The 25328-nt window shown below is 41.0% G+C and overlaps 1 protein-coding gene across 2 annotated transcripts in view; it reads right to left on the reverse strand.

Moving 5' to 3' along the window:
- Positions 1–25328, reverse strand: part of LOC117605469 (discoidin domain-containing receptor 2) — a 121502-nt gene that overhangs the window by 25422 nt on the left and 70752 nt on the right. For both annotated transcript variants that reach the window (XM_034326850.2, XM_034326858.2), the window contains exons 5-7: positions 14181–14328; positions 13358–13665; positions 3771–3978 (exon numbers count right to left, since the gene is read on the reverse strand). In XM_034326850.2, coding sequence (XP_034182741.1) covers positions 3771–3978; positions 13358–13665; positions 14181–14328 — 664 coding nt within the window. The remainder of the gene's footprint in view (positions 1–3770; positions 3979–13357; positions 13666–14180; positions 14329–25328) is intronic.

The raw sequence follows: 25328 nt of genomic DNA on the forward strand, positions 1-25328 counted from the left end.
AACTTCTCTAATGTTCTCTTTCTCTAATCTCTTAAAAGCCAAATGGATGTCTATACGTTAATATCCGCGGTTAAACACGCAACTTTCGAACAGTTCAAAAACGAGAGAGGATTTGCGCTGGCGGGAATGGAATTAACCCGGGCCATACGTTGTTGCAGCTCGGCTAAATATTTTCGAAAGTAGCTCCGACCTGCCGCGATCGCAAAATTCCCGTTTAATTATAGCGGCTCCTCCGCGAACGGTCCCGCGAATTATTTCCCCATCAAAACAATAACAGAGCCCGAGTCTCCGCGCGCTTACGTGCCCCAAGTGTAGCACAGTGGTAGTCAGATTTACGATCGGATCAGGATGCTGCGCGATTGCGACAAGGGTGGGCCATAACTTACGTAGGTGGATCTTCCGCGTATAAATCATCGTGCAGCCAGAGATGCAACTGGAATGCCTTTCTTCGAGAGCAAGAATGAAAATAAAATCAATGAAAGCGCGAACGGAAAAGGAGTTCGCCGAGGAGGCTCGTTTCTTTCCTACCGCGGTTCCCTCGCGAACTCTTGTACCTACTTCTTCTCTTTTTTTTCATCTTCTTCTCTCTATTTATCTTATCCTCTCGTCGCAGTCACCGACGAGGACAACGAAGAAGCGCAAAGATCGTTGCACGTGCACCGTGCACATGCAGCTGACGCTCGACGTCAAATGCAACTAATGCGCTCTCTTGATCTCGCGACGCAACCGAGACTTCGTGTACAGAAGAAAAAGAGGCTGGACAATTTTAAAAGCCCTTTGATTTACCGCTTGTGAAATGGAAATGGAGCCGCAACGTGGAGTTGCTCATAGAGTTCGACCTGCTTTTTACGCAGACTCGATCGTACTATTGTGAATCGGCCACCGTGAGATTGGCTGGTAAAAGAACGTTTCCGGTGCTTCGAACTAGAGACAGAGATTTCTTTGCCAATCGATTCTTTAACGCGTTCGACTCGCGTTATTTTTATATCGTTAAACGATTTTTGTTTATCGCGTCTCGGTAATTATCATTTATATTCGTTCAACGAAAGAAAATATAATATTTCATCGCGAAGCAGCTAACAAAGTTCTCGGTTTCGCGAACGGGTTGACTCGACGATTAATATCGTCCCCATGTTTGTAAGCTTTTTCATTCGATCCACGCGAGTTAATCCCGGCAAGAGGGTCCCAACGGTGTGCCGGTAATGGAATTATTAACGAGATAAGTTTAGGGAAAATTTTTCGCAAGTCGCCTCATTCCTCTTTGTCAATTAATAATCGAGCATCGCAACGGGCGAGGAGTCTTAAGGGTAAGACGCCCGGGGCGGTTTCCGGCGGCCGATAACGCGGAAGTAGGGAAGCTGCAGCGCCGTCTGACGCGAGGTAAATGCTCGCGATATATCAACGTTGGGAGACGATATTTTGAATATTTAAAGAACAGAATGGGATGAGCGATCCTCGACGGTGAATCATTTTTACAACGACGACGGCGGAATGGCGAAGAAGAAAGGAGGAGGTAGCATATACACCTGGCAAGGTGATCCACCAGCCCGTCTTCTCGTATTTCCTTGTCCAATTACGTCTTTCGAAGAGTAGAACAAGAAGGAGCACCGTTGAAATTCCCGCAGGACCTCCGCCAGAGATGGAAGAAAGCTGAAAGAATCGAAACGAGTGCATCCATTATGGCACTTCGCTTTCTTCTTCGACGAACGATTGTCTTCAAAGAAGTTGCCAGGAAATAAACGGCCAGACACTGTCGATAAACTTTTTAACGAATCCTTTTTCTCATCTTTCTGAAGGATTTACCAAGGGCTACGAACACTCGATTACTGTTTCTTTTTTTTAAATCGACAGTCTTAACGAATTTCTTCATCTTTTTCTTTTTCTTTTCATTCAGTGAAACACTCGCAACTTTTATCGTTCTTCTAACGACTAGTCTGTATTGTTGAATTTGTATATTTCTAAGGGACATTCAACGATGGACACCGGTCTTGTTTCGATATATTGCCAGGTAGTCTAAATACGAGGCTTCGATTCAAATATCGCGCATTCCGTTTTCATCCTTTGTTTCCGTTTTTTTTCCAACCGCTATTTACTCGACAGGAAAATTGTCTGCTGCACAGTTCCATGTACATCCTTTGAGATGGAAAAACAAGTGGATGGCGGAACGCAGGCTGGAAGAGTTTCCCGGCCATTTTATTAACCTGTTGTTAGGTGGGCAAATCTCACTGACAAAGGGTCCTTTGTGCACGAATACCTTGCACAATACTAACAATAAGTTGTTTTTCTATGCTGTCCGTTCGCCGTTTCGGTTTCGTCGTACGTCATTCGCGATTCCCATTTTCATTCGATTCTTAATGAAAAGAAAATATAATGTCGTTTGTTGGACGAGCGACACGATTGTAAAATGATATGATTTAATAAAAAAATAATGATGAGATCGCTTTCAGGTAGACGCACAATCCCTTTGTTCCACGCACAATTCTATAGAGTCTAGAAAGGCTGTTGGCAAGATCGTTGTTGATTCTCTTTTCATGCATCGATTCTTCCGCTCGAACAACGTCTTTGAAGCCTATTTAAAAGCATCCTCGGGGTTTAAACGATAAAGCTTGGAAGTCGAGCCGAGTTTCGTGACACGGTTTTACGACGACGAGGACTCAGACTCTTCGTGTTCAATTGTTCGGCGACTCGAGCACTGTTGCGTTTAATCCCTCGCTACGTTTAACAAAGAATTTTTCTTCAGAGAGAGAGACAGCTTGCCGGTGGTCGTTCGCTGGAAACGAAGAGTTTCATTTTTGTTGTTGACCGCTTTTCGTTTTCGTTGAACGTCAAAGCTCGCTTAATCCGTCCACCGTCTATTTTTCTCTCTTTCTTTCTCTTCCTACCCCGGCCTCTGTACGTCATCTTCGAATTAATTGGATTTCCTTTTAACTGTATCGAACGGAACACAGCTCATCAATTTAATCGCTCGGCAAAATGAACTAATTCGAGCCTCGACAAACAAAAACGAGCTCAGCCGATTCAACGGGTGCAAACAATGGAATCAGCTGCGAATCACCGTTCCAAGGTAAATCCTGTTATCATTTAAAGAGACCTCTTGACTGTTAACACTCATTGTCAGACGTTCTTAGAGATCGTCTTGAAGGAATTGTTCGAAAGTTTGCATTCTACTATACAATCACAGACGCGTTTGTTTCTTCTTTCTTCCTTTCCTTTTGTTTTCTTTTATAATATTTTCTTCGAACCTCGTGTTCTTATTACACGAATGTACTTTTTATTCAGACAGAATCTTTCGTAAATACCGTGCGAAGGTTGAAACGATTTTCATCGAATGCCGCGTTAAATCGGACCGGAACTTGTATTCAGTCGAGGAAGATCGAGGACATTCTACGAAACGTCGACGTGCTCCACGATTTTATACCTTCCCGTTTGATAAAGCGCTTTTTCTCCCCGTGTCTAACGTCGTTATTCTTCGTGTCTCTGTTCAGACTACGGACAAGTTGATTTCTATTGAAACGAAACGCTCGTAATTCGTATCGAGCCGCTTCGGTTCTGTTCGCGTGGAAGAAAAATATGGCCAGAGCTACGAATGAAATAATAAAACGAGGCTCGATTCGCGATACCGTTCTATGCGCAGCCTGAAATTTTCAGATTCTTTTTTTAGATACATACAGATAGCTTAACTTGAAAAATGACCATTCGTATCCGCTTGCCATGAAAAATTGAAAATTTCTATAAAATGTTTAAGGGAAACATAAATTTTCTTCACTCACCAGAATCGAACGTCACCTCACTGATCAAGATCCACCTGGACGAGAAGTGAAGCCTCAATTTCACGTATTTACCTACGCGATGATGGAGTTTGATGGTGATGTTTCGCGATGATTCGAAAATCTTGTCCTCCATGTAGGTGTATGTGATCGGTTCACCTGTGTAGTATTTGCCTCCTATGCTGAACAGTATGTCCACATGGGAGAACACCTGTAACATAAGGTTAAACACCATATTAGTAGGTCATTGTGTTAGGTGACATTAGAAATTACACTCATGACTTTAAAGTATTTTATGTGATCCAAGTTTCACTCGAGACAGAGGAAACAGAGTCCAAGTACCGTGCGTCGCCGAAGGGGGAACATGGTGGCAGTAAGTTCCTGAAGACTTAGGAAAAAATTTCCAAGTCCCATAGAATCCTAAAAAAATCTAACAAGGGGAACTACCCAAGTGTTACTCGTCGAGCTGAACACGCCTGTTCTCCCTTTTGGGAGGAGACGGCTAATTGTTTAAAAGATATTAATAATTACAGTTAGATACTCCTTACATTCTGAAGTATGACAAACTCACACATACAACTCGCAATCTAGAGATCCACGGTTCAAATCCTTGGTTCCCAACCATTTTTTTTTTTTTTAATGATAATTTGTCTCTTTTTGAATAACTATTACATAAACATTATCATAAGAGGAAAAAAAAATTTTTGGAAACCAAGGATTTGAACCGAGGACCTTCAGATTGCGAGTCATGGATCCGTTCCGTGGTTAAACACATGACTCGCAATCTAAAGGTCCTCGGTTCGAATCCTTGGTTCCCAATTTTTCTTTTTTTTTTTTTTTTTTAATGATAATTAGTCTCTTTTTGAGTAATTAAAATTCTATATAATTCTAAACTAATATTCTATATTCTATTTTGAATAACTTAAATTCTATAAAAATTGCAGTGTATGTAATTAATTATTAATAAATGCAATGATTATAGTACAGCTGTAATAGTTATTCAAAAAGAGACAAATTATAATTAAAAAAAAACTTGAGAATCATGGATTTGAACCGTGGACCTTTAGATTCCGAGTCAAGCGTTTTACCACAGAATTAACCGTTTGTATGTGTGAGTCTGTCATACTTCTGAATGTAAGTAGTAACTAACTTTAATTATTAATATCTTTCAAGCAATTAACCGTCTGCCCACAAAACGGGGTATAGGCGTGTTCAGCTCGACGAGCTCTACAAGCTGGCAAAGTTTCATTAATAAGCACCGTGCGTCGCCGACCTTCCGGACGGATTCTTAATATTTACAGGGGAGCATTTCACTTTTCATTTCACTCCAATTCCTGGTTAATCAATTCGCAGTGCCCTAAGAAGTTTCACCTCAAAAAATGCTAGAATCTTAAACTAGAATGGAGTGAAAGGAAGATCCATTTTCATCAGTCTTGCGGCTACCACGAAGAGATTGATCGTGGTTGCGGTAAAACACAGTGGAAAGCTAAACAAGCTTGCGTATACATTAAATAAAACAAACATAGACGAAGTAGGACGTTGATGGATAGAGTCGTCTGAAAAAAGCCTCTCCCGCCTTAGAAGATTTAAAAGTACAAAGTAAAATACGATGCACAGGAGAGAGAGAAAAAGAAAGTCGTACGACTTTTGGGAATGTTATAAAAGTTTAATGCGTCCCTGAAGTTCGATAGGGTATATAATCTGATCATAAATCAAGGATATTATCCGGGGTCGCAAAAGGCTTTATTTAAGCAGTGTATCAAGACTACGTGTATATAATCTCTATTCTCGTGTTGTGCATTTTACGATCCAGCTGATCCATTATATTTTTCTGCATTTTGTATTGCATAAAAGTCAAGGATAAAAAAAAAAAAATATCACGTACGCGTCGACGGAGGGATGAAAATTGAAGCTATCGAAAGAATAAAAACTGCAAACGACAGCGAGTTTCGCTTTGATAAAAATGTCGGGCGAAAGTTAAAACGAGCGAACCGAGAACAAATTGAATTTCTACCGAGATTGGTCGCCGACAGATAAAATTCAATGTGAATAATAATACAAATTGTTTGACATCGCGAACGTTTAGAACAGATAAACAAACAGTGGAATAATTTTCGCGACGAATAACAATGAATAATTTCTGTACTATTTGAATGAACTGAGTTATATGATTTTTTAACATTGTTTTAATAAATTTCACCTGAAAACTCCATCCACAAAAAAATAAATTGATATTGTTACGTTATGATCACCGGCGATATCATATAAATTTTTAGATAATTTAAAATTCCATCCTATATACTTAAAAGGGTATCCTTTGGAAGGGTAATATTTCGAGTTCCTTAGCCCATTAGTTGATCCCTTCAAATACGAACCCTTTTAATATTAGAAGAAGCAAGCTCTTGAAACCGAGGGATCTCGAACTTTTTATTTTCAATAATAGAAATTATTAAGGTACTTTTCTAAAGCTGCTGTAACTCCCTCGTGAAACATTAATTGCGAACCTCAAATGAAATGTTCAAAATCATCTCCGGGTGATTTTTCTATGCAAACACGTGTACGTCGTTATCAGTGAGCAAATATCCGGCTATCGAGTTATCCGTCGAAGGGAAACTTTCTTTCGACGGATGCGACGGGCGTACAAGCCGAAGGTCGATAACGTCATTGTCACAACCGCGGGGTAACATCTGGAGCGGATCCGTCGTCGAATCGGCTCCAGAAGATTTCGTTATCGTAATTCGAGTCATGTAAATCCAATTACGAAAGATTCGTTTCAGGTCCGATGGGAGTCGGAAACGATATCCCGGTGACGGGAGAGGCGTTTATCCGTTGCTATCGATGTCCCGTCCTCCCTATATCGCATCGTTCAACTTGGATCGTCATAAAATTCCTTTGTATCGAGTAAACATTCCTCTTTTCTTTTCAAACTTTTTACCTCAAAATTATATAAAGTTATTCATTCTACATCTTGAATATCCAATCACTCGATATATGCTCCATCGTCAACCCCTAAACGTCGCAGTACACAACGATCGACTTCTTCAGGTAACGAATCTGTTAAGTAAATTCCGTTGCAAAGGATTAAACCAGTTTCTCTGTGTAACCCGTCGAGAGTACGGGTTTCGAGGTTGTAACCAGAGTTAACAGGGTTTTTAATCGGGTTAGTAAGCAGTTAGAATCACCGGCTTCAAGCTTCCTTTCTCCTCCAGTATTACCGTCGAAAGTCCGCCAACACGGTGGTGTATTCGATCGAAACTCGACGAGACAAGTGTAGAAAGGTTGACTGGTGTTGTGCGCGGCCATGCGCGTGTACAACACTGTACGTACACAGGTGGCGAGGGAGGCAGAAGTCAGATGCAGAGACGGAAGCCACGCGGCTTATCCGATATAATATACCGGATGAAGCGCAATAACTGATCTGGAAGTAAATCCCTTTTTTACAGTACGGTTCAACGGAGAGAAATGGAGCTTTCGGTGAAGCCGGTACCTCCGAGCCAACCTTTTATTCTTCTCTCTCTCTCTCTTTTTTGCTCCTTCAACCAACCAGGAAAATGGTTTCGTTGAAACGTATCTGTACAGTTTTAGCGTAAACAGGGACTTACGCTCAAAGAGCAACATTATTTCGTTCCCATCGGTGGCGTAACACCGGGACCGTGTGTGTAAACGTTTTGAAGTTGTTCCGCAACGATTCCACCGGCTGCGTTTTTACGGCTCGTTTACAGCTTTTTCCCCGTGTGCCTTGATTCCATCCGTTCTTTCAACGATTTTCTCGATCGTTCGCGGCTGCTTTTTAATTGGACACGATTCCGACGCTATCCGACCCGGAAAGCATAGAATTCCGACGACCTAATAACAGTCTTTTTATGTACGAAGCCGGAGAATTAATGAGAGCGATCGGAAAAAGAAAGAATTCGATACAATGCGAAATTTCGTTCCATTAGAAATTATACTAAAATAAGAATATCAAATGAATCCTTTGAAAGGAGAGAATATTACAAGAGGAGAGAAAGAACATATGAAGTGTCGCAATTTATGTCACCTCGTAAATTGTAACACCTTGAAGTTTTAGGCGGTCACACGTACCAGCCTGTCCTAATTATTCCTTTCGTTTAGCCAGTTTAATCAGGCACATTAAAAAGTTACGACAGACTAGATTCGATTCGGCTTACGTTAAAATAATTAGTAGCAGCGTGGCAGGTATCAGATTTCGTTCATTAGCCGGTTGTCGAGTCTGATGCATTATGCGGGATGGATTTCCGTTCGGGCATCAAAGGGTACACGACCGGCCGGTGAAATTGAAATGGAATCCATAGGAAAGAGCATTCGTAAACAAAATTGACACGGGAGAAACAGGGACCGACGTGCAGTTGCATCGAGCCGGGATGCAATCAAGGAAATTTATGCACTTTGACTGTGTAATGCGGGGGCGACGAGGGGTTGGTTCTTGCAGGGGCAAGGAAAAGTATTTACAAGCTGTCAGAAACGCAGCGGAAAATCTTATCAGACGCAGCGATGAGTTTGCTCGTTTTCGTTTCTTCTCTCTGCCGAAGAACGGCTAAGTAAATTGACTCGCAGACGTCTCGGTCGTTACGTTTATTTAATTACGCGATGTCAAACATTCCCAGGGTACACAAGGAAATTACAAAGTGATCTTGTTACTTATGCCCAAGATTCCGTGACTTTATATCGAACCGAGCCTCTCCATTCAACTTCCGTCCACTGTGCAAGAAGCACCGGTGCGAAAGGTGTTAAAGGGTTACGCTTTTTTTTTTACCACCCTTCAGGATTTAACTTTCATCCGACAGGTCAACTGCGAAACTCGGTCAGCTTTTGCCTGTGATTACTGCAACTTTTCCTTTAAAGTTTCTTCAATTATATTAGGTAGTTACGGATATGGTCAATTTATTCACTGAACTTTTTTTTAATGGCTCTAACTTTGTTAGTAATAAAATTTATTAAGCAGAACGTGTAACTCGCATGTGTATTTCCTAAAACTACAAATTGGTAGAAATGATAGGGTAACGTATAGAGTTATCCTAAAAAAATAAGAAATATAATATAATGCTTTCCTTGATCCTCGGACGGCGGACCAGGGAGAGAGCCACAATTCGAATTTAATTCCCAATTTCATATAATTTTCATTCTCTAATTTTTCCTTTATTATACTCATTTTATTTAATCGGCTGTTTGAAATTTATCCGAAGGTATCTTGGTACTTATTAAAGAAAACGAGAGTCACCCTGGAAATCCAATAATAATTAAAACGTTCGCCATTTTCCAGGACCCTTTTCCCGGCTCGATCACAGCTAATTTCGTCCCGTGTCTCAAGATGACGTCTCCTTTTTATCCGCGAATCAGATACGCCCCTTTTGGCTGCCAAAACACTCGGCGGGGTTGTTTCGAACGGTAAGGGTGAAGCATTTTCGTATCGCAGTCTATTATCGCCCATAGCCGGTATGTTTCGTTGGCTGGTTCCGTCGAAGGGGAAAACGTTATTTGGATATCAAAGATGTGCCACCGGCAAAGCCCCGACAGAGCCATTGTGCTTCGGGGTTCCGGTTTATGAGCTTGCGAAAGCTCTAACCAGCGTCGGGGTCACTCCGTGTATAAAACCTGGCGACGTGGAAGGGAATCCGGAGGACGATCGGTTGCTTCGCTGCTTCTGTTTCGAAGCACAACCACGAAGAGGTCAGCAACGTGACGGTTTCACAGGGACACACTCTTCAAAGACCACGCGTTTATAAGCGTGCTTCCTTCCTCCCCGTTCGATATTCTCCCTCTGGTACTTTGAATACATTCCAAGTGAAAATTTCAATTCTACGTCAAATACGTCGATTGCGGAAGAGGAGAATTTTTATTTCGACTTTTTACAACGCTTTTTTATTGCACGTTTCGTGGAATTTTATACATTTACCAAGCACTGAAAAGAGTACCGTGGCCCTTGATCCGTTCGGAACCGCGCGTTTCGTGGCCGAGCGGCGAAAAAAAAACGCTCATTGCGGTCGTTTAGAGGCAGACCTCGGTGGCCAGCGTTGAAACGAAGCGGAATCGCGCTTTGCATCGGCGAAACGGGTGTTTGCGTTTCCCAGTTTAACGGATTTTTTTTCCCTAAACTAGAGCCGGGATTTTTGTTTGTTACCGTCGCTCGGTTTGTCGATCTTCGGGCTATTAATTGCCTCGAAAAAACGTCGAAACGTCCCGATGATTTTTCCTCCATCCGACAATCGCAAGGGAATAAAATATCGTCAGCTTGATCGTGGTCGGCCGTGAAATCGCTGATACCGAAAAATATAGACTGTTCTCGTGTTCCACATCGACTGCCGACAGATCGAACGTTTCAATTAAACGGTGTTATTTATTTCAACGAAACGTTCCGGGTCTGTTAATTCGATATTATAAAAGAAAAATTGGTAATATGAAAAAAATTTTGATATTTCAGCGCAGAGATTAATAAGAAAAGTCTGCGATACTTAGTTTTAATTAGTTTTTGGTATTAGAAAATAAATCCTCGTCCGCGAAGGTATTAATAATAACAGACTGGATCATTTGTCGTGGCCGCGCGTTAGGGGATGATGCCGGTAGCACAAATCCGCTTTAAACTCGCGCGAGTGTTTCGCCCGACGTTATAGTGCATTTAAAGATTTGGCCGTGCGTGCGGTGAAATATGCATGGACGATTATTGAACAGTACCATAAATGGGGAGTGGCCGAATTTTGATTTGGATAAAAGCGTTCCCAGTGTTTCGCGCGTTTCCAACGATAGCTTGCATCGAGGGTAGAGGGATGCGCTCGGCTTTCAATCAATAAGGCTAAATCATACGACGAAACTGTATAATGTTAATCAGAGATCCGCGTGTTCGCGTTCATCAAAAAATCATTTCGATAATTGTAGCTCGAGAATATTTCACGCTGATAATTCACGTGGACATGTATGGATAGCGTATCGGATATTGAATTAATGAATTTGAAAAATTTCATACGTTGTTATGCCCATAAAAAGCGTGACAATTGAATATTAGTAAAATTAAGAAATGAAATTTAACTTTGTTAGAAATATACGTAATTTTAGATTGAAACTGAAACGTGAGAAGAGAACGAAATGCAACTTCTAATTTTGTTAGAAATACACACAATAAAGTGTGAATTTTAGATTGAAAATAAAATGTGAAAAGAGAACGAAGTGCACCTTGTAAAATGTGACACTAGCATGCTTCAACTGCATGCACTTTTATAACGATTACTCGTTGCAATTCAAAATACAAAGCAACAATACAAACATCCTACAATAGAAGAGTTTCTCGTGCAACGAACATTGAAACAATATATTTTTCTGGGAAAGGATATGTTTTTTGAAAGCGGAAAATAACGATTGGACCACTGAATTCCGTGATTATTCGCTTTGAAATAATAGAAGTAGTAATAGAAGTATTAAATCAGTGACCAAATTCGAGCTAATTATTGAGCTAATTTTTATCTAACAGAAATGGAAAGAAACGAGACGAAACAAACTGCACAGTTCATCAATATCTCCATTCGACCACAATTGATCTCATCTTATAACCACTTTTTAATTCACTTCTTCGTGAAATGATTTCTCGTCGTTCCGCTCTGTTCCTCCCGCGGCGATCGGTTCATGCTCAAAGCGTTAGATCGAAAACAAAAGCTGGAAATCGCGTATAAATCTGACGTTTGATCCGGCAATCGGTGAGTTTTATTCCGCGGGCGGAAATAATTCCATCGTCGGGACGATTTCGCATGCGAGCCGCGTTCGACCGCTTGTATATCGTGCCGGTATCGAAACGCTAACGGGAGGGGTTGAAAGCGAGCGGATGTATTTGCATTACATTATCGAAGTTAACGCGAACGACGCGGAAGGGTCGCGAAATCGCTGCGAAACGGAAATTATACAAGGGGATCGAATTATTGTCCGCCGTTGGGACGAAGAATGCCCCGAATAACGCGAACTCATTTCCGCTCGCTCGCTCGACGACCGACCATTACGTTTGCAACGAATGACGCGTAAAGCTTGTAACGAATCGCGACCAACATCCATTTTTCCATCTCTCAACCGCGAATTAGATGTCTGGATTTACCTTAATTAAAAAAAAAAAAAAAAAAAAAAATTAAAGAGAAACTGAACCGCCGGTGAATGTTTTTAATATCGTCAGGAGTGTATTTAATGCCTCGCGTATTTTTCCAATTAACGGCTCGTGGACGAATTAAATAAAACTTTCCTTTCCCCTCTGGGCTCGTCGCGAATGCATGGCATTTGGAAACGGGACTGAATTATTAACTGCCGCTTCGCATTATTTTGCCGAGCGAGTATGTTTTAAATCGCGACGTTGTTAATGGATATTTATTCAACATTACAATACGTAATATAAAAGAATTCTATCTTTAAAACGGAGGAAGTGAAGCTTAACGAGAAAGAGTTGAAACGGGAAATATTATCATTTTACCAATATTGTATTCAAATGAAATAGAATTTAAATGAAAAACATATAAATTAGTACCAAGTAGATGAACTGTTCTTCATAATAAAAAAAAAAAAATGAAACAAGTAACTTTTTATAACACTCCTCGAAATATCCCATCACCGATGTTGCCCAGAGGACTGACTGTACCGTAATAACCATGATCATTCTATTTCTAAGTGATATCCTTCGATCTGGCCAATAAGTCGTATCGGAAGATATCGAACTGGCAGGAATTACCGTTTCGGATTGTATTTATATTCAGCCGGCGTCTGGCTGATAAAGCGTCGACTGGAATATTCAATCAACTGTGGGGGATAGGGAAAAGCATCGTTTCGTTGGAGAGAGGCTACGCGACGATCAGGCCAGAAGGAGGTGATGGTAAAAGGATCTCGAACAACCGTGGATGGTGAGCCTGTTGATCGGCGCTGCTTGCGCATTCCTTGCGGGAGCTGAGAAATAACGTCGCCAAAGCGAGGGTAAACGATTCGTCGCTTCCCTTGTATTTACGTTGGCAGAGGCGTGGATACGTAATTAGATGTGAAACCTACCCTCCCCTGATTCGATCTTTATCTTCGTTTCCGTAACTGTAGGGTTGTAAGGGATAGAGGAATCCGATACTTTTAACATGATAGTATTTGAGAACACGCGGTCCATGTTAAATTTCTGACAGAGCTATCTTTCCATTTCTAATTCGTTTATCAATGTGTCACGATGGCGTAAATTAACTCTTTGCGGACGATCGACATACTTAGGCATATTTGTGCCTAAACATAATTGTCATGGTAATTTTGAATTTTATAGAAAATTTGATATAAAACACAGCTGTAAGTGTAGACAGTAAATTATTTCTTTTATTTTAAATTAATAATACTCTGTGCAAAGAACTCTTAAGAACGCTCCATCCCCAAAGTGTTAAACCTGGTAAAAAAATATGAAGCACGCATTCTACCTTCGATAACATACAGGGTGTCTCAAAAAGAGTGATAATCTTTGGAACCTCTAGATTCCAAGTGATACTCTTGATAGAAGTAAAAAATCAAACAAAACTACAATAATCCATCAATAAAGAATTGACTAATGATCTGAAATAACCTAAGGATAATTAATAACCTACCTGAACATCCTTGGTGAACTGGTTGTTGCAGTAGATATGAATGGCCGAGAATTCTCTGACCTTGTCGAATTCGAACTTGATCTCGACCGGCTGTCCACGTGTATCGTTCCTCCAACCGACCCATCCCTGGTTACGATCGTTATCATAATATCCCATTTTAAAGTTATCAGGACCAGTCCTGCCGTCTGTCAACTGACCCAGGCCACGACGCAGCTCACCGTCCCAGTGTCCATCGTAGGTGGCATCGAAGAACTCCCATCCATTACCCCTTTTATCACCTTGGGGCATCGAATAGGATACCACACCATCTGCGGTCAGATCAAAGCGAACAGTCATTGTTAGGTATTCACTTTCTGATCACTGCTGTGAAAGCTTATGATATTGTCAATGAACATCAATATGACTACCTGGTAAATAAAGCCAGATTTACATGGTTGAATTTGCAAATAATTAAAAAATAATTTAGTGATTTCAGAAAAATAAGAAAATAAATGAAAGCATTAAGACAATTGAGGTAAGAAGGGCAGATTAGCAAATTTCAAATACTTCCAAAAGATTTGATTACTCCATTAATAGCACTAACACACGTGGTTGACGTACAACAGTGGTACCCGATGGTACTTTAGTATGTACAGTAGTTTCCGTTTGGTTAAACGTTTAATTCGATGTTGATTCATCAAAGGATGAAAGAGATAATTGCACAAGCAAGATTCTGAAAAGCAAATTTGCGCACATGACAACGGTATAAGGGTTAATGGACAGCCCGTTGAGTATTCTAAGCGGCGGCAAGTTCAACGAAAATTGGAGAATGCAAACAGCTTACCGCTCCAGTAACATCCGTACAGCTCGACCCGCATGCAAACCGTCCGCGTGTGATGGCTGTAGGGCAGAAAACGGATCTTGCTCGCCCACAGAGGTGGCTCCAGCTCGTGCTTGGACTCCAAATACGTGTTCGTGTTACCCTGTATTACCTGAAACATTAGAGACGTTTGTTAAAGACCAAGGAAAATTTACCCCTTCGATCCGGCGTTCGTGGCTTCCGGCCCGTTTCAGCCACCGGAGAACTTACGTTTCTTACACTAACTCCTAGATACGATTCGACTTGGATCGTTAGACACGTATTTGTCGTTCCAACATTCTAAAACTACCTCGAGTTCTCATCGCGGAAAATTTCGGTAGGATCTGCCTGATCTTTCAGCCAAAATTCTATCTCGCGCGATTTCAATTTTTCACACCGTTCGAAAGTGCACGATTTTCCTACGCGATATTTCCAACGCGACTCGTGAAAGAAACGACGGAACATTTTCCCCCTCGATCCCTCGACAACGTTTCAACGTTATTTGACGTGTCGCATAGGGAGAAAGATGAAAAAGAAAAAAAAAAAAAAGAAAAAATAGTATAATCGTCTGGCGTGAACGCGTCTGTGGCACGAGGTGCCTTCGAACACGGCACGATATACACTGTCAAAGCATCATCCCTTTCGATGACATTTATATCGGCGAGAAGATGTGTTTCTGTACACTTCGTCACATACTGGGATACCATGGTCTGGCTGTGAACGTCTCGTCATAGGAACGGACATCGCGTTCCACCGCATCAGACGGGGGCTAAGGACTAATTTCATTCCACATTCCACCACGTTAGGTATGACGAGGTAGAGGAACGGTCGGATGGCGGATCAGAGACGCAGACGGAAGGGTTCGAAACAGAGAGTGAGAGAGAGGGCTGGAATAACCGTGAGGGGGTATGGTTTGAGTTAAACCGTCCATCGCCCGCATTCTCTGATCCTCGTCAGAGAGGACGACCATATTGCCAGTCTCTCTCTCTCGTTCCAACGTTTCCTACCTTATGTGCTCGCACACGTTGATGCAATATTGATTTCACGTTGTGGGTTTATGAATAAAATAAGCGGTTTATCTGACGTTGGTACAGGCCAGTGGACGGCGTGCAGAAAAGCGAAGGTGGAAAAGGGGTGTACGGTCCCGAGAGATCACGCGAAGTGGCGTTACCCATGGCGAGCAGATAGCCCGAGCAACGATGCTGGTCTCTGTACTTACACACAACCACTCCTTTATGTATCACACGGATGCACGGTTACACGGATAAATCCACTTGGATGTGCGAACCAGCGGTTTCTTGTGTGAGCCAACCAGCATGCAACACAGTTGCGTGACAGAACATTTTGCGGCAGACACGACACATTCTCTGCACGTTTCCTACCCTCAACGTACACCTTCCGTACCATCGGACCGTCTCTATCTCTTTTTCGTACGATCAAGCATCGACTTCGACTACTATTACCGCGTCTATTCCCAACGCGCCTTTCTATTTCTTTGTATACCTGCACGGTCGTACCTTGAATCGCTGCTTTTCTCGATTTCTTTCGTGCAATTATTTCTTTTTTTATTTGTACCTACGGGAGGACTGAATACCTATTGTTACTTGATTTCTATTTAAAAAAAATTATTTTTTATTAGGTAATGACAAATTAGCTAATTTTGAATCGATTATCTAATGTACCATGATCTAATAAAATGTTTCACTACTTCAGATTTCAAATTATAATTAATTTAATTATCTACAGAAGGTTTTTGTTACCTCCTTCATTATCAATACGTTTCTATCTTCCACAGACGCTATAGCATCGAATGTCGAATACGTGACGCGCACACACGACCTCTTTCCATAAATATATAATTACGCTTTTCAATGTTTGAAAGCAGCCGTTAGACTTCTGCCTGGTGCTGTGCAGGTTCTGCCGACTCGCAGGTCATCGTTTCCTTCGAGAAACTGCCACTTGGAAAGCACTCCCCTGGGCGAACCCTTACCTCTTGGACGGCGTATACCTTACAGAAGCACAGGGTGGTAACCCACTCCTCTGTCTGGGGTCGATTCTTTCTCATTTCGGGCACCAAGGGACCCGTGCCGCTAGCACGTTACACCATCAATGCCGCCACACTTTGCATTGGCGTAGAAACACGCGTTTGTTACCGCAGAAATTTAATGGGATTGCAGCGACCGTCAAGGATTTCATTTCTCGAAATGCTCTCTATACATCTATCTCCTACTAAAATATGTAACCGATACTGTTATTTTGAACATCTGAATGAAACCAGACACCCCGGGTTCATAATGGATAGGTAACTTGCTCCGTAAGGATATTTAATTTCAGGAGCACGGACCATGGAGAGAACCACAAAATAAATAGCATACTCGTGTTGAAACCCAGATCATGGGCGACATGAAAAAATTTTACAAGTCTCTACGCCACTGAACAGGTGCACAAGGTATCGTTAAAGGTGTATAGGTGTTCAGGGTGATGACTGAAAGGGGTGGATATTACTTTTCATTACCCTAGCGGCGAGAGACCTTCGAAACGCTAGACGACCTTGCAACTCTACCTGTTACCGTGTATACAATGAACGAGGGAATGAGAAACAGGAAAAGGGAGACGGTGCGTGCCCTTCTAATGCAATTTCCTGCTACTTTTACTTTCCCCTTCGACCCAACGATGCGTGCGTGTACCCGTAAACAGTCTGGTACACGCGCATGGGGGTCAAGTGTTGAGCGCACAGCAATTATAGCCAATATCGATCGATGTTATTGTTCGAGGGTTCTTCGAGTCCGATCGTGCAATTCTAACGACTATTCTCCAGAATTTGAAGGAAATGAAATGTTTTGGACATGTACAGAATACAGTTAATACAAAGAAAAATATTCAATTAATAATTTATAATATTTTTCATTTTCCTCCTTAATTTTGATATTAATTTAAAAAACAATATAATTGTTATGTCTATTCACTTGGAATCCTCGAATATTCCAAAATCTTATTAATTAGAATAATAATCATCAGCAGAGGCAAATGCGTGCTGGTTGCGCGTAAAGCAGCAGAAATTGCAACCAGAAATACAGGAAGGAAACTAATGTTAATAACTGCAGGGTTTGGGACAAATACGAGGAAGAATACCTGTCTTGCGTGCGCTTCATTCATCGCTGAAATACTGTAAAATTACATTACTTCCACGATTCTATGGCAAGAGAAGGTTCATTTTTGAACGAGAGAAACGACGTGGAAAGCTCGAGACCAATTGTTTCGCCTTCAACGAGCTTTGTTATTGTATTCTGGAATCAAGGTACTTCCTTCATTATGTCTGCGGTAATATTATCATTGAATCTTCGTTTTTACAGACCGACGAAATTAAATGGGAATATTTTTGGAACAATGAAAGATAATAAGTATTTACATTTTAGTAACATAGATCGACGTGAAAATGTCCAAACAATGGGAATTTCAAAAGCAATAATTTTAGTATAATTTTGTGAAATTATTACTTTCGAGGTTTTTTAGAATTACGCTAAGTTGGTAGGATTTTTGTTGATTCCCGATTGTTGGGAAATTTTATTTTGAATTAGGTGATCCCTTATCCTCGAGGATGCTCGTCGAAAAATTCGGTGAGCCAAGCGTTCACGGGACCCTCCACTTAAGATACGCGGTTTTCAAGTACCCATAACTTATGCTCATGACCGTTTTTACCTATCGAGGCGGCGTATAAAGGAAATTTATCGCATCGAAGCGTACATGTCGCCTTCGTAACTCTATAGACGAACATTTTCGTGAACCGTTCAATCACGATGTTATTGGATTGTCGGTTCCCGATAAAACGATATTTTTAGGAGACCGTTTTGCTTATTTGCTTCACCGTGTATCTACGAGTTCACCTGATTATGTTATATAGAAATTGGAACGTCAAATTTGGAAAGATCACAGTGAAAATTATTAGTTTTGTTACTTAAGTGCTTTTCTCGTCGTATTAACTTGGCACGAATTTTCATACGAAAATTTGGATTAAATTACAGTCCATGTTTTCTTAAAATATTTACAGATGGTAATACAATATTCATGGTACAAAGCGTAAATTTAATTTTACATTTACAGAACCACAGAATTTAATTCCCAATTTGCTCGTTGAATTCAATCGTTTAATCGATCCTTTCTACGAATCTGCTTCATCATTTAAACTCATAATATCTGTTTATGTAAAGAATCTATATTCCATATCCCTAGAAAATCAACGAAAATGCAATATTAAATCAACGTCCATTATTTGTGAAATCTTCGTACAGAGACCATATCAAAAAGATTTTATATGAAATATCCAGATCTACTTCGTTCTCTATTTATTCAAGATTTTTATTAAATAAAAACTACAAAGCAGTGATCTTCTTGAAATGTGAATACATTGTTTTAAAATAAATTCACGATTGTTAGATTTTTGAAGGTAATTTATTTAATCCACTTTCGCGTGGTATTTTTATCTCTGTTTCATTTTCAATGAATGTCTTTCCAAATGCGAATGTAATTACATTACGAATGTAATTACGAGCTTAACACATTATCGAAGGGCAAAGTTTTATAGTAACTGTACTTTGCAACGGGAACATTTTGCTGATTTAACATTGCACCAGTATATGTAAAAAACTCAAATATTTTATATTTAATCTAATAGGTACTTTTTAATTAAATTTTCAGATATGTGACACTTTAATAACTTTCTGACCGAAGGGTTACTTTACCTTTAGGATGTAGACTGCAGTTTTTTTCGACCACTTTTTTAGTCTTTTCAAATATCGAATATCTATAAAGGGTAATGGATGGTATAACTGGAAAAATTGAAATTTTATATGATAAAAATAAAAAAATTGGCTAAAGCTTAGTAAATTCAACTAGGGAGTTGAATTGCCAGTGAGGTAAAGCACTACAGTTGACCCTTAAAAACCGACCATTCGATTTCCAGATTTTCTTTTAGACAACGATTTCGTCGTGGCAAACGTTAGATCGCTGAATCTCGAGACGTCGCTTAGTCACGGAAGTCTATGCGTCGCGTGCGCGATCATCTATCTTCGTTCGGCAATTTATACAGAAAGTCGCACTCGACTACGTTCAGTTTCCCCGGGTCGAAGAGGAAAAGAAGGCGAACGCGTTAACAGTGGCATCGCAAACGAGCCGGTCGGTTTTTCCGTGACGATGAAACGAGAAAAATCGAGTGGAGCACACGCGAGTCTCGTCACGAATCCGGAAAAGTTTCACTCTTAAAGTGGATTTATATTATCCGTTCAGATTGCAGATAAAAGAATATTTATATTCAGAGCTTTCAGACGCTTTAATATACCAAACTGCTATATTCGCAAGAAAACCACCCCAAGTGTCCCTTTTATTATTTTAATAATAAAATCTAGGGGTAATTTCCTCGTCAGTGTTTCACCGAGAAAACGTTTAAAATTAGGGCTGTTCGAAATGAATTGGCAGGGTTGTTATACTATTTGACAGTATTAGTGGAACCGTTCAATAACTGTTCCCTATCTAAACTTTTATGCAAATAGAAACGCTCGCGCACACGCAGGAATCGTCATTATCGCGTCACGCGAACAGTCAGCCGGAACTGTCAGCTTCTCTAGGTGGCTTTGCTCCGTGACGCGGGAATTCCGTGTGGAAATCCGATAATTACGGAAGGGGATAAGGATTACGATGGAGGTGCGTGAGGAGAGAAAACGCGTGCGTGTCGACACGCAAGCTACGTTTAGTTGGTTGGTCGAGCTGATTCCGCGTAAATCACGAACACGCACGAACGCTTACAGACGTACACACACGCACGAGTTCGCGTAAAACGTTTGAGGGGTTGGAAAAAAGGCGAAGGGTGGTTACGAGGCAATGTTGGTTATAATGTTGCACGCACAGGAAACGGGAGACATTAGCGAAATGTTGTCCGCCGTATAATTCGCCAGCGTCACGGAATATACGCGGTCAGGGCTGCTTTATCACGGCCGATTGTTATTCTAACTGCTACCATAACTGTTTCTAATGGGCCGGATGAAGCGGGTCGCGCATCGACGGAAACCAGATCGTGCTCGTTGCCGGAGATACCGCGGAACGGGTATCGAACCGTGCTCGAAACTTCGACCACGAACGAGCTGCGTGTGGCGTATTCGGATGGGCTTTCGTATTATTCGTTCGTGTGGAAAAACGGAGGGATGATGGAAACACCGTGGATGGACGAACACGGAAAAACTCTGCTTTTAACCCTTTCCATTCGTCATTTTTCCATGGAAGCGAGAATAGTGTAAAATTTAAAAAATGAAAATAATGTGAAACATGCGATTGAATTAAAATCGGGACTCTCTCCATGGTCCGCCATCCGAGGGTTAACTTAAAAGTCCCTAATTTATTTAAATAGGTATTATTAATGAAAGCCTGACAAAAAACTGAATATTATATTAAGATATTATTAGATATCGAATTTCCATTTTGGGTCAATTCGCTCTGAATGGTGCGCAAGGGTTAAAGGGTTAATAATGGCTGTTAAAGTGTGTGATACAACACGTATTCAACAACGATAGTCGCTGTGTTAAAACCGCTGTACACTGTGATCCACGATTACCTTCTTTGAAAAAGAAACCGGGTCACTCTGATTAATTGAAGTCTTTTGCGAAAATCGTCCACGGGTCCCTTCTTTCTTTATTTTCACTCTATTAAAGCGGCGGGTAATTAATGTCGCGATATTCGTTATCGGTGCAACGTCACGGAAGCGTTATCGTTCTGCAACGGAGATGAAAATAAAAAGAAAGATACATAGAACGTTTCGTTGCATATCTATAAGGTATTTTATGTATTTCCTTTTTTTTTTTTTTTTTGGAACTTGGTTATTAAATGGTGTGCGATTCTACCTTAACGGGTTACGTTGCGGTAAATAAAATAACGAGACAGAAGGCGGACGTGGAAAAAGAAGGCAGGAAAGTGGGACGGGAAGTACGTCAGTACTCATTAAAAACTATCGCAGCGACGAAGGAGAGGTAAAAAATGGAACGATTCCGGGGCTTCGCGTACGAGCATCGGTGGCACGCCTGCTTTTCCATACATTTTTCGGCTTTTTGCCGTTTATTTTTCCCTTTTTTTTATTTTCTGTGAACGACCGTCATTGTGCGATACGATTAAAACCGGAGCAACCAACCGCGAGAACGCTGCGTTTCGCATAGAATATACAGGGTGTCCTGGTAATTATGGTGGAACTGAAAAGAGGTAAATTTCCAGTTGAAAAAATAAATAAAAATGGTAGGATAAAATTTTGTTATACGTGGTTTCCTTTTCGAGTAATTTGAGTTAAAAAAATTTATTAAATATTTGTAATATATTTAAAGAATTTTCTCGAGGACGAACCTGTATATAAAATTAATTTTATTTCACGTATTTAAATTTATTTTCTCAAAAGAAATGAACTATTTTTTTAATTGTACCGTTATTGCTAAGACACCCTGTATACATCTCGATTCAGTGAGCTTTTTTCCCGCTTTTCAGCTTCGCTGGATGGTGAAGCGGGGTTTCATAACCACAAAAGAAAAATGTAAAGATACTTTCTTCTTCTATCTCAAGATCGTCATTTCGTTCGCGGAGTCTGAATAAAATCTTCGTTAGTTAGGAAGCAAGTACTGGCTAACAAAATTCAGCCACAGTGCAATGAAAGCTCGTTCAATTTCAAGCTGACAATGAGATCATTTTCCGCGAGTTCTGCTTCAACAATTGCGAAGGATTTTGTGCAGTCAGATGACTGTCCATTAATGGAGAAGCTTACAGTTTCTATAATCTACGTTGCAAAATTATCAACCGACAAATTATAACTAACGCATAAAAATAGAATAAAGCATAGAATTTTTCAATTTCAGGTAACAGAAACAGGCTGCTATAATTTTGCAAATTTTTAACAAAAATGCTTATAAAAATTCAGGTTATTATTTCAAACATACCTGAATATAAATGCAAAACTTTGGCTATGTTAGTCTTATGGTTCTTCTTGAATAAATTCTCAAAAATCGTGTCCAAGGATGGGCATCGAAACTTTGTACGGAAACATGTAAAACGATTTGAAACTGTATGGTTTATTTTGTCGTTGGGCAGGATTCGATGTTTGCGCTGGTTGTTGGTAGTCTGTTAGAAAAACGGGCCACCTTCTTGCCCCAGAACGTGAGCGTGCACGCGGATTTGCAGTGCAACCGAGAGAAAGAAGCTTGTTGGCGCCTCGAGCCTTAATTACCTCTGCCGGTCTTCTGAAGCCGCGCTGCTGCCGTCTTTGGCCCCGTGACAATTATTATTATGCGGTACAACTTGTGCACTGGCGCACACCTATCCACGCAAACACACATCAGAGGACATTCTTGCCTCTGATCCCGCTGCTGTGTTCACCGCCAGAACCCGGATGGTGCTCGCGCGTGCTGGAAACTTCAGCCTTCCGAGCACGGTATTCGACAGCGTTCTTTTCATCCTTCTTTGGATAATTTCGCAAAAATATCCGAGAAATTCTAGCGAGCGTACGTGAAAGCGTCGAGGGAATCTCGCAAAGGAAGAAAGGACGAGCAAGGATCGCCTGGTCCCGAAAGTAATTAAGGAATCTTTACGTCCGCTTTCACAGAAGAAGATGCCATCCTCCGAAAAAAAGAATTAAGAATGTCGGATTAAAAGACAACCGTTTCGTTTCATTTATTTCTCTAAATTCCAAACTTTTATCATCGGAGCAACGTAAATTTTTACTTTACGAACACTTCCTTTCGCCGTCGAAACATTCAATTATCAAACGTATTTTTCCATTTGTAGCTGTTCGAGTTGGTTGTAATTGTTCAATTTACAAGCGGAACGAGCTAGACTCTGATAACTGGAAGAAATCCGATAATCGGGTACAGGTTGTTCGCGAATCAGTGAATAATCATGAGACCGAGATGATCGAACCTGGTCTTTCCATGAAATCATAAGGTTGAACACGTGACGAAGGCGTCGTCTGAAAAAGCCGAACTAACTTTTGCAGTCTAGCTCCGGTGCATTAGCGTCGGCACAAGTGGTCCATCAATATTAATAAGGCGGTAACTGGACAGCGGATGTATAGAGATGGCCGATCGGATAACCGATTCGATAAAAAGAGACTGTAAGATGCCGTTCCTCTCACCCGAGGGGAGAGAATACTTATCGTTTTATTTAGCATTCCAGGTAGGATCCTTCTTCTTTTTTATGGTAACGTGAAAGTTCGATGACGATGGGCTGATTAATACTGTGGCGCCTAGTTTGCCAGGGATTTGCATTTAATCACGAGTAATTCAATATCACGATTAGAAAATCTTCATGAACTACTGTTGATAACTTTGATAAATAATCAAGTTTTTATTATTGGATTTATATCATTCACGATGGATCCTTTTTAATAAAAATCGAACAGATTTGCGAATTTGCAAAGGGATATTAATATTTCTTCAAAAAATTTAGTAAGGTCGTTTAGGTAACTAAAAAGTAGCAGCTCGTAAATCACCGTCGCGTCGTCCATTCGCAGGATTACTGGGGACATTAACTTCCTCAGGTTTTTACAAAGGAGCAATTACGATTCAAGCGGAACGGAGAGTGTCTGGCGATGGTATCGGCGTCGAAATTAGAGCTTACACGAAATCACGAAGCGGAACACGCGACAGGAACCAGCATGATTCGCAGACGAGACCGCAGTCCCTTGGCACGTTGATCCTGGCACTCTCTCTCTCCCTCTCGGTCCATCAATATTAATAAGATCCCAACCGGACAGCAAGGACACGGAGATGCCTGATCGGTTGGCCAATTTGCCTGCTAGTTAGCCGAGCTCTTTTCCGCTACGCCTTTCAGAACGTATCGTTCTGTTGGTAGGTGTCGTAAACCGAGCCAGGATCGTTTGCTGCATTAATGACCATCACGTCAGTTTGGAATCGTGCCCGAGGGAACAGCTACGGACAGGGCTTAAAGTGTCGTAATAGCTGCACCTTCTCCACCAACTCCATAAACACTGAACGGGGTAAAAGACGATAAGTTCTTCTGCAAAAACGTGTCGTGTCGCCTTCGGCGAGCTTCTTACGAGTCTCTTAGTGCCAGGTTATATATCTTTTCCTATCGTTAACTGGTGCTCGTTGAAACAGAGTTCCTCTATTTGCTTCATTCTGTAACCTCGCCTTCTTTGCAGGCATACTTTGAAATTTGTTGAAAAATAAAATTCGCAATCACGATATCTAAGGATATTTATTCTAATGGAGAGATGAATTTATTCAAAAATTTGACGCAGATGTGTGGATCTTGGAACAATATGAAATCCGTAGATGAATTTCGCGAACAGCAAAGAGCAAAAATAGAAAGAGATACTGGAAAAATTAGATTTGCAATTGGCAATCTATCCTAACGATATCTAAGGATCTTTATTCTAATGGAGAGATAAATTTATTTAAAAATTTGATGCAGACATTGAGTGCTTCTCGGTCGATCTTGGAACAATACCGAATCCGTAGACGAATTTCACGAACGGCAAAGAGCCGCAGCTACGGTCGAGTCTCGACAAAGTGGTGCATCGTCGGTACGAAATTAGCTTACGGATTCGCGATAAGCGGCTTACGTTTCGAGCGGGATAATCCTTCAGTCTGGTCGTTCGATTCTTGATCGTTCAGCGAGCGCTTTGAACCAGCGCAGCGGCTCGCACGGGTTCTGCCTCTCTTTAAGAGCATCGCACACCACCAGGAATAACAATCTCGCCGCTTTAATCGGCGCGGAATTATTATTTCAGGCCAGTGACCAGGCACGGTCAATTTGAAGACAGTTTCTACTATTCTGGGCGCAGCTGCGCCCATCTCGATCGGTCAGCGGCAGATGGGCGAATCGGTCGCGATATTCATAAATCACGATATCTCGAGCGATTCTGATTAACCTCGTTTCGCGCGTGCACTTGGGATCGCGATCCTTTCGAGTTCTATGAACCGGCAATGACATCAACTTGTTACATGTCAGTCTGTGGTCGAATAATAAAAATGAACAAGAATTAAGTGTTGGACAATTTTGGTAAAATTAGAGCACCTGATTCACTCTCGAAAAATATCCTAATTACATCATCGATGATTACATGTTCGATTTAACCCTTTGGCTTCGAAT

This window comes from Osmia lignaria, chromosome 9, assembly GCF_051020975.1.
Source record: "Osmia lignaria lignaria isolate PbOS001 chromosome 9, iyOsmLign1, whole genome shotgun sequence".
Taxonomy (NCBI): Eukaryota; Metazoa; Arthropoda; class Insecta; order Hymenoptera; family Megachilidae; genus Osmia; species Osmia lignaria.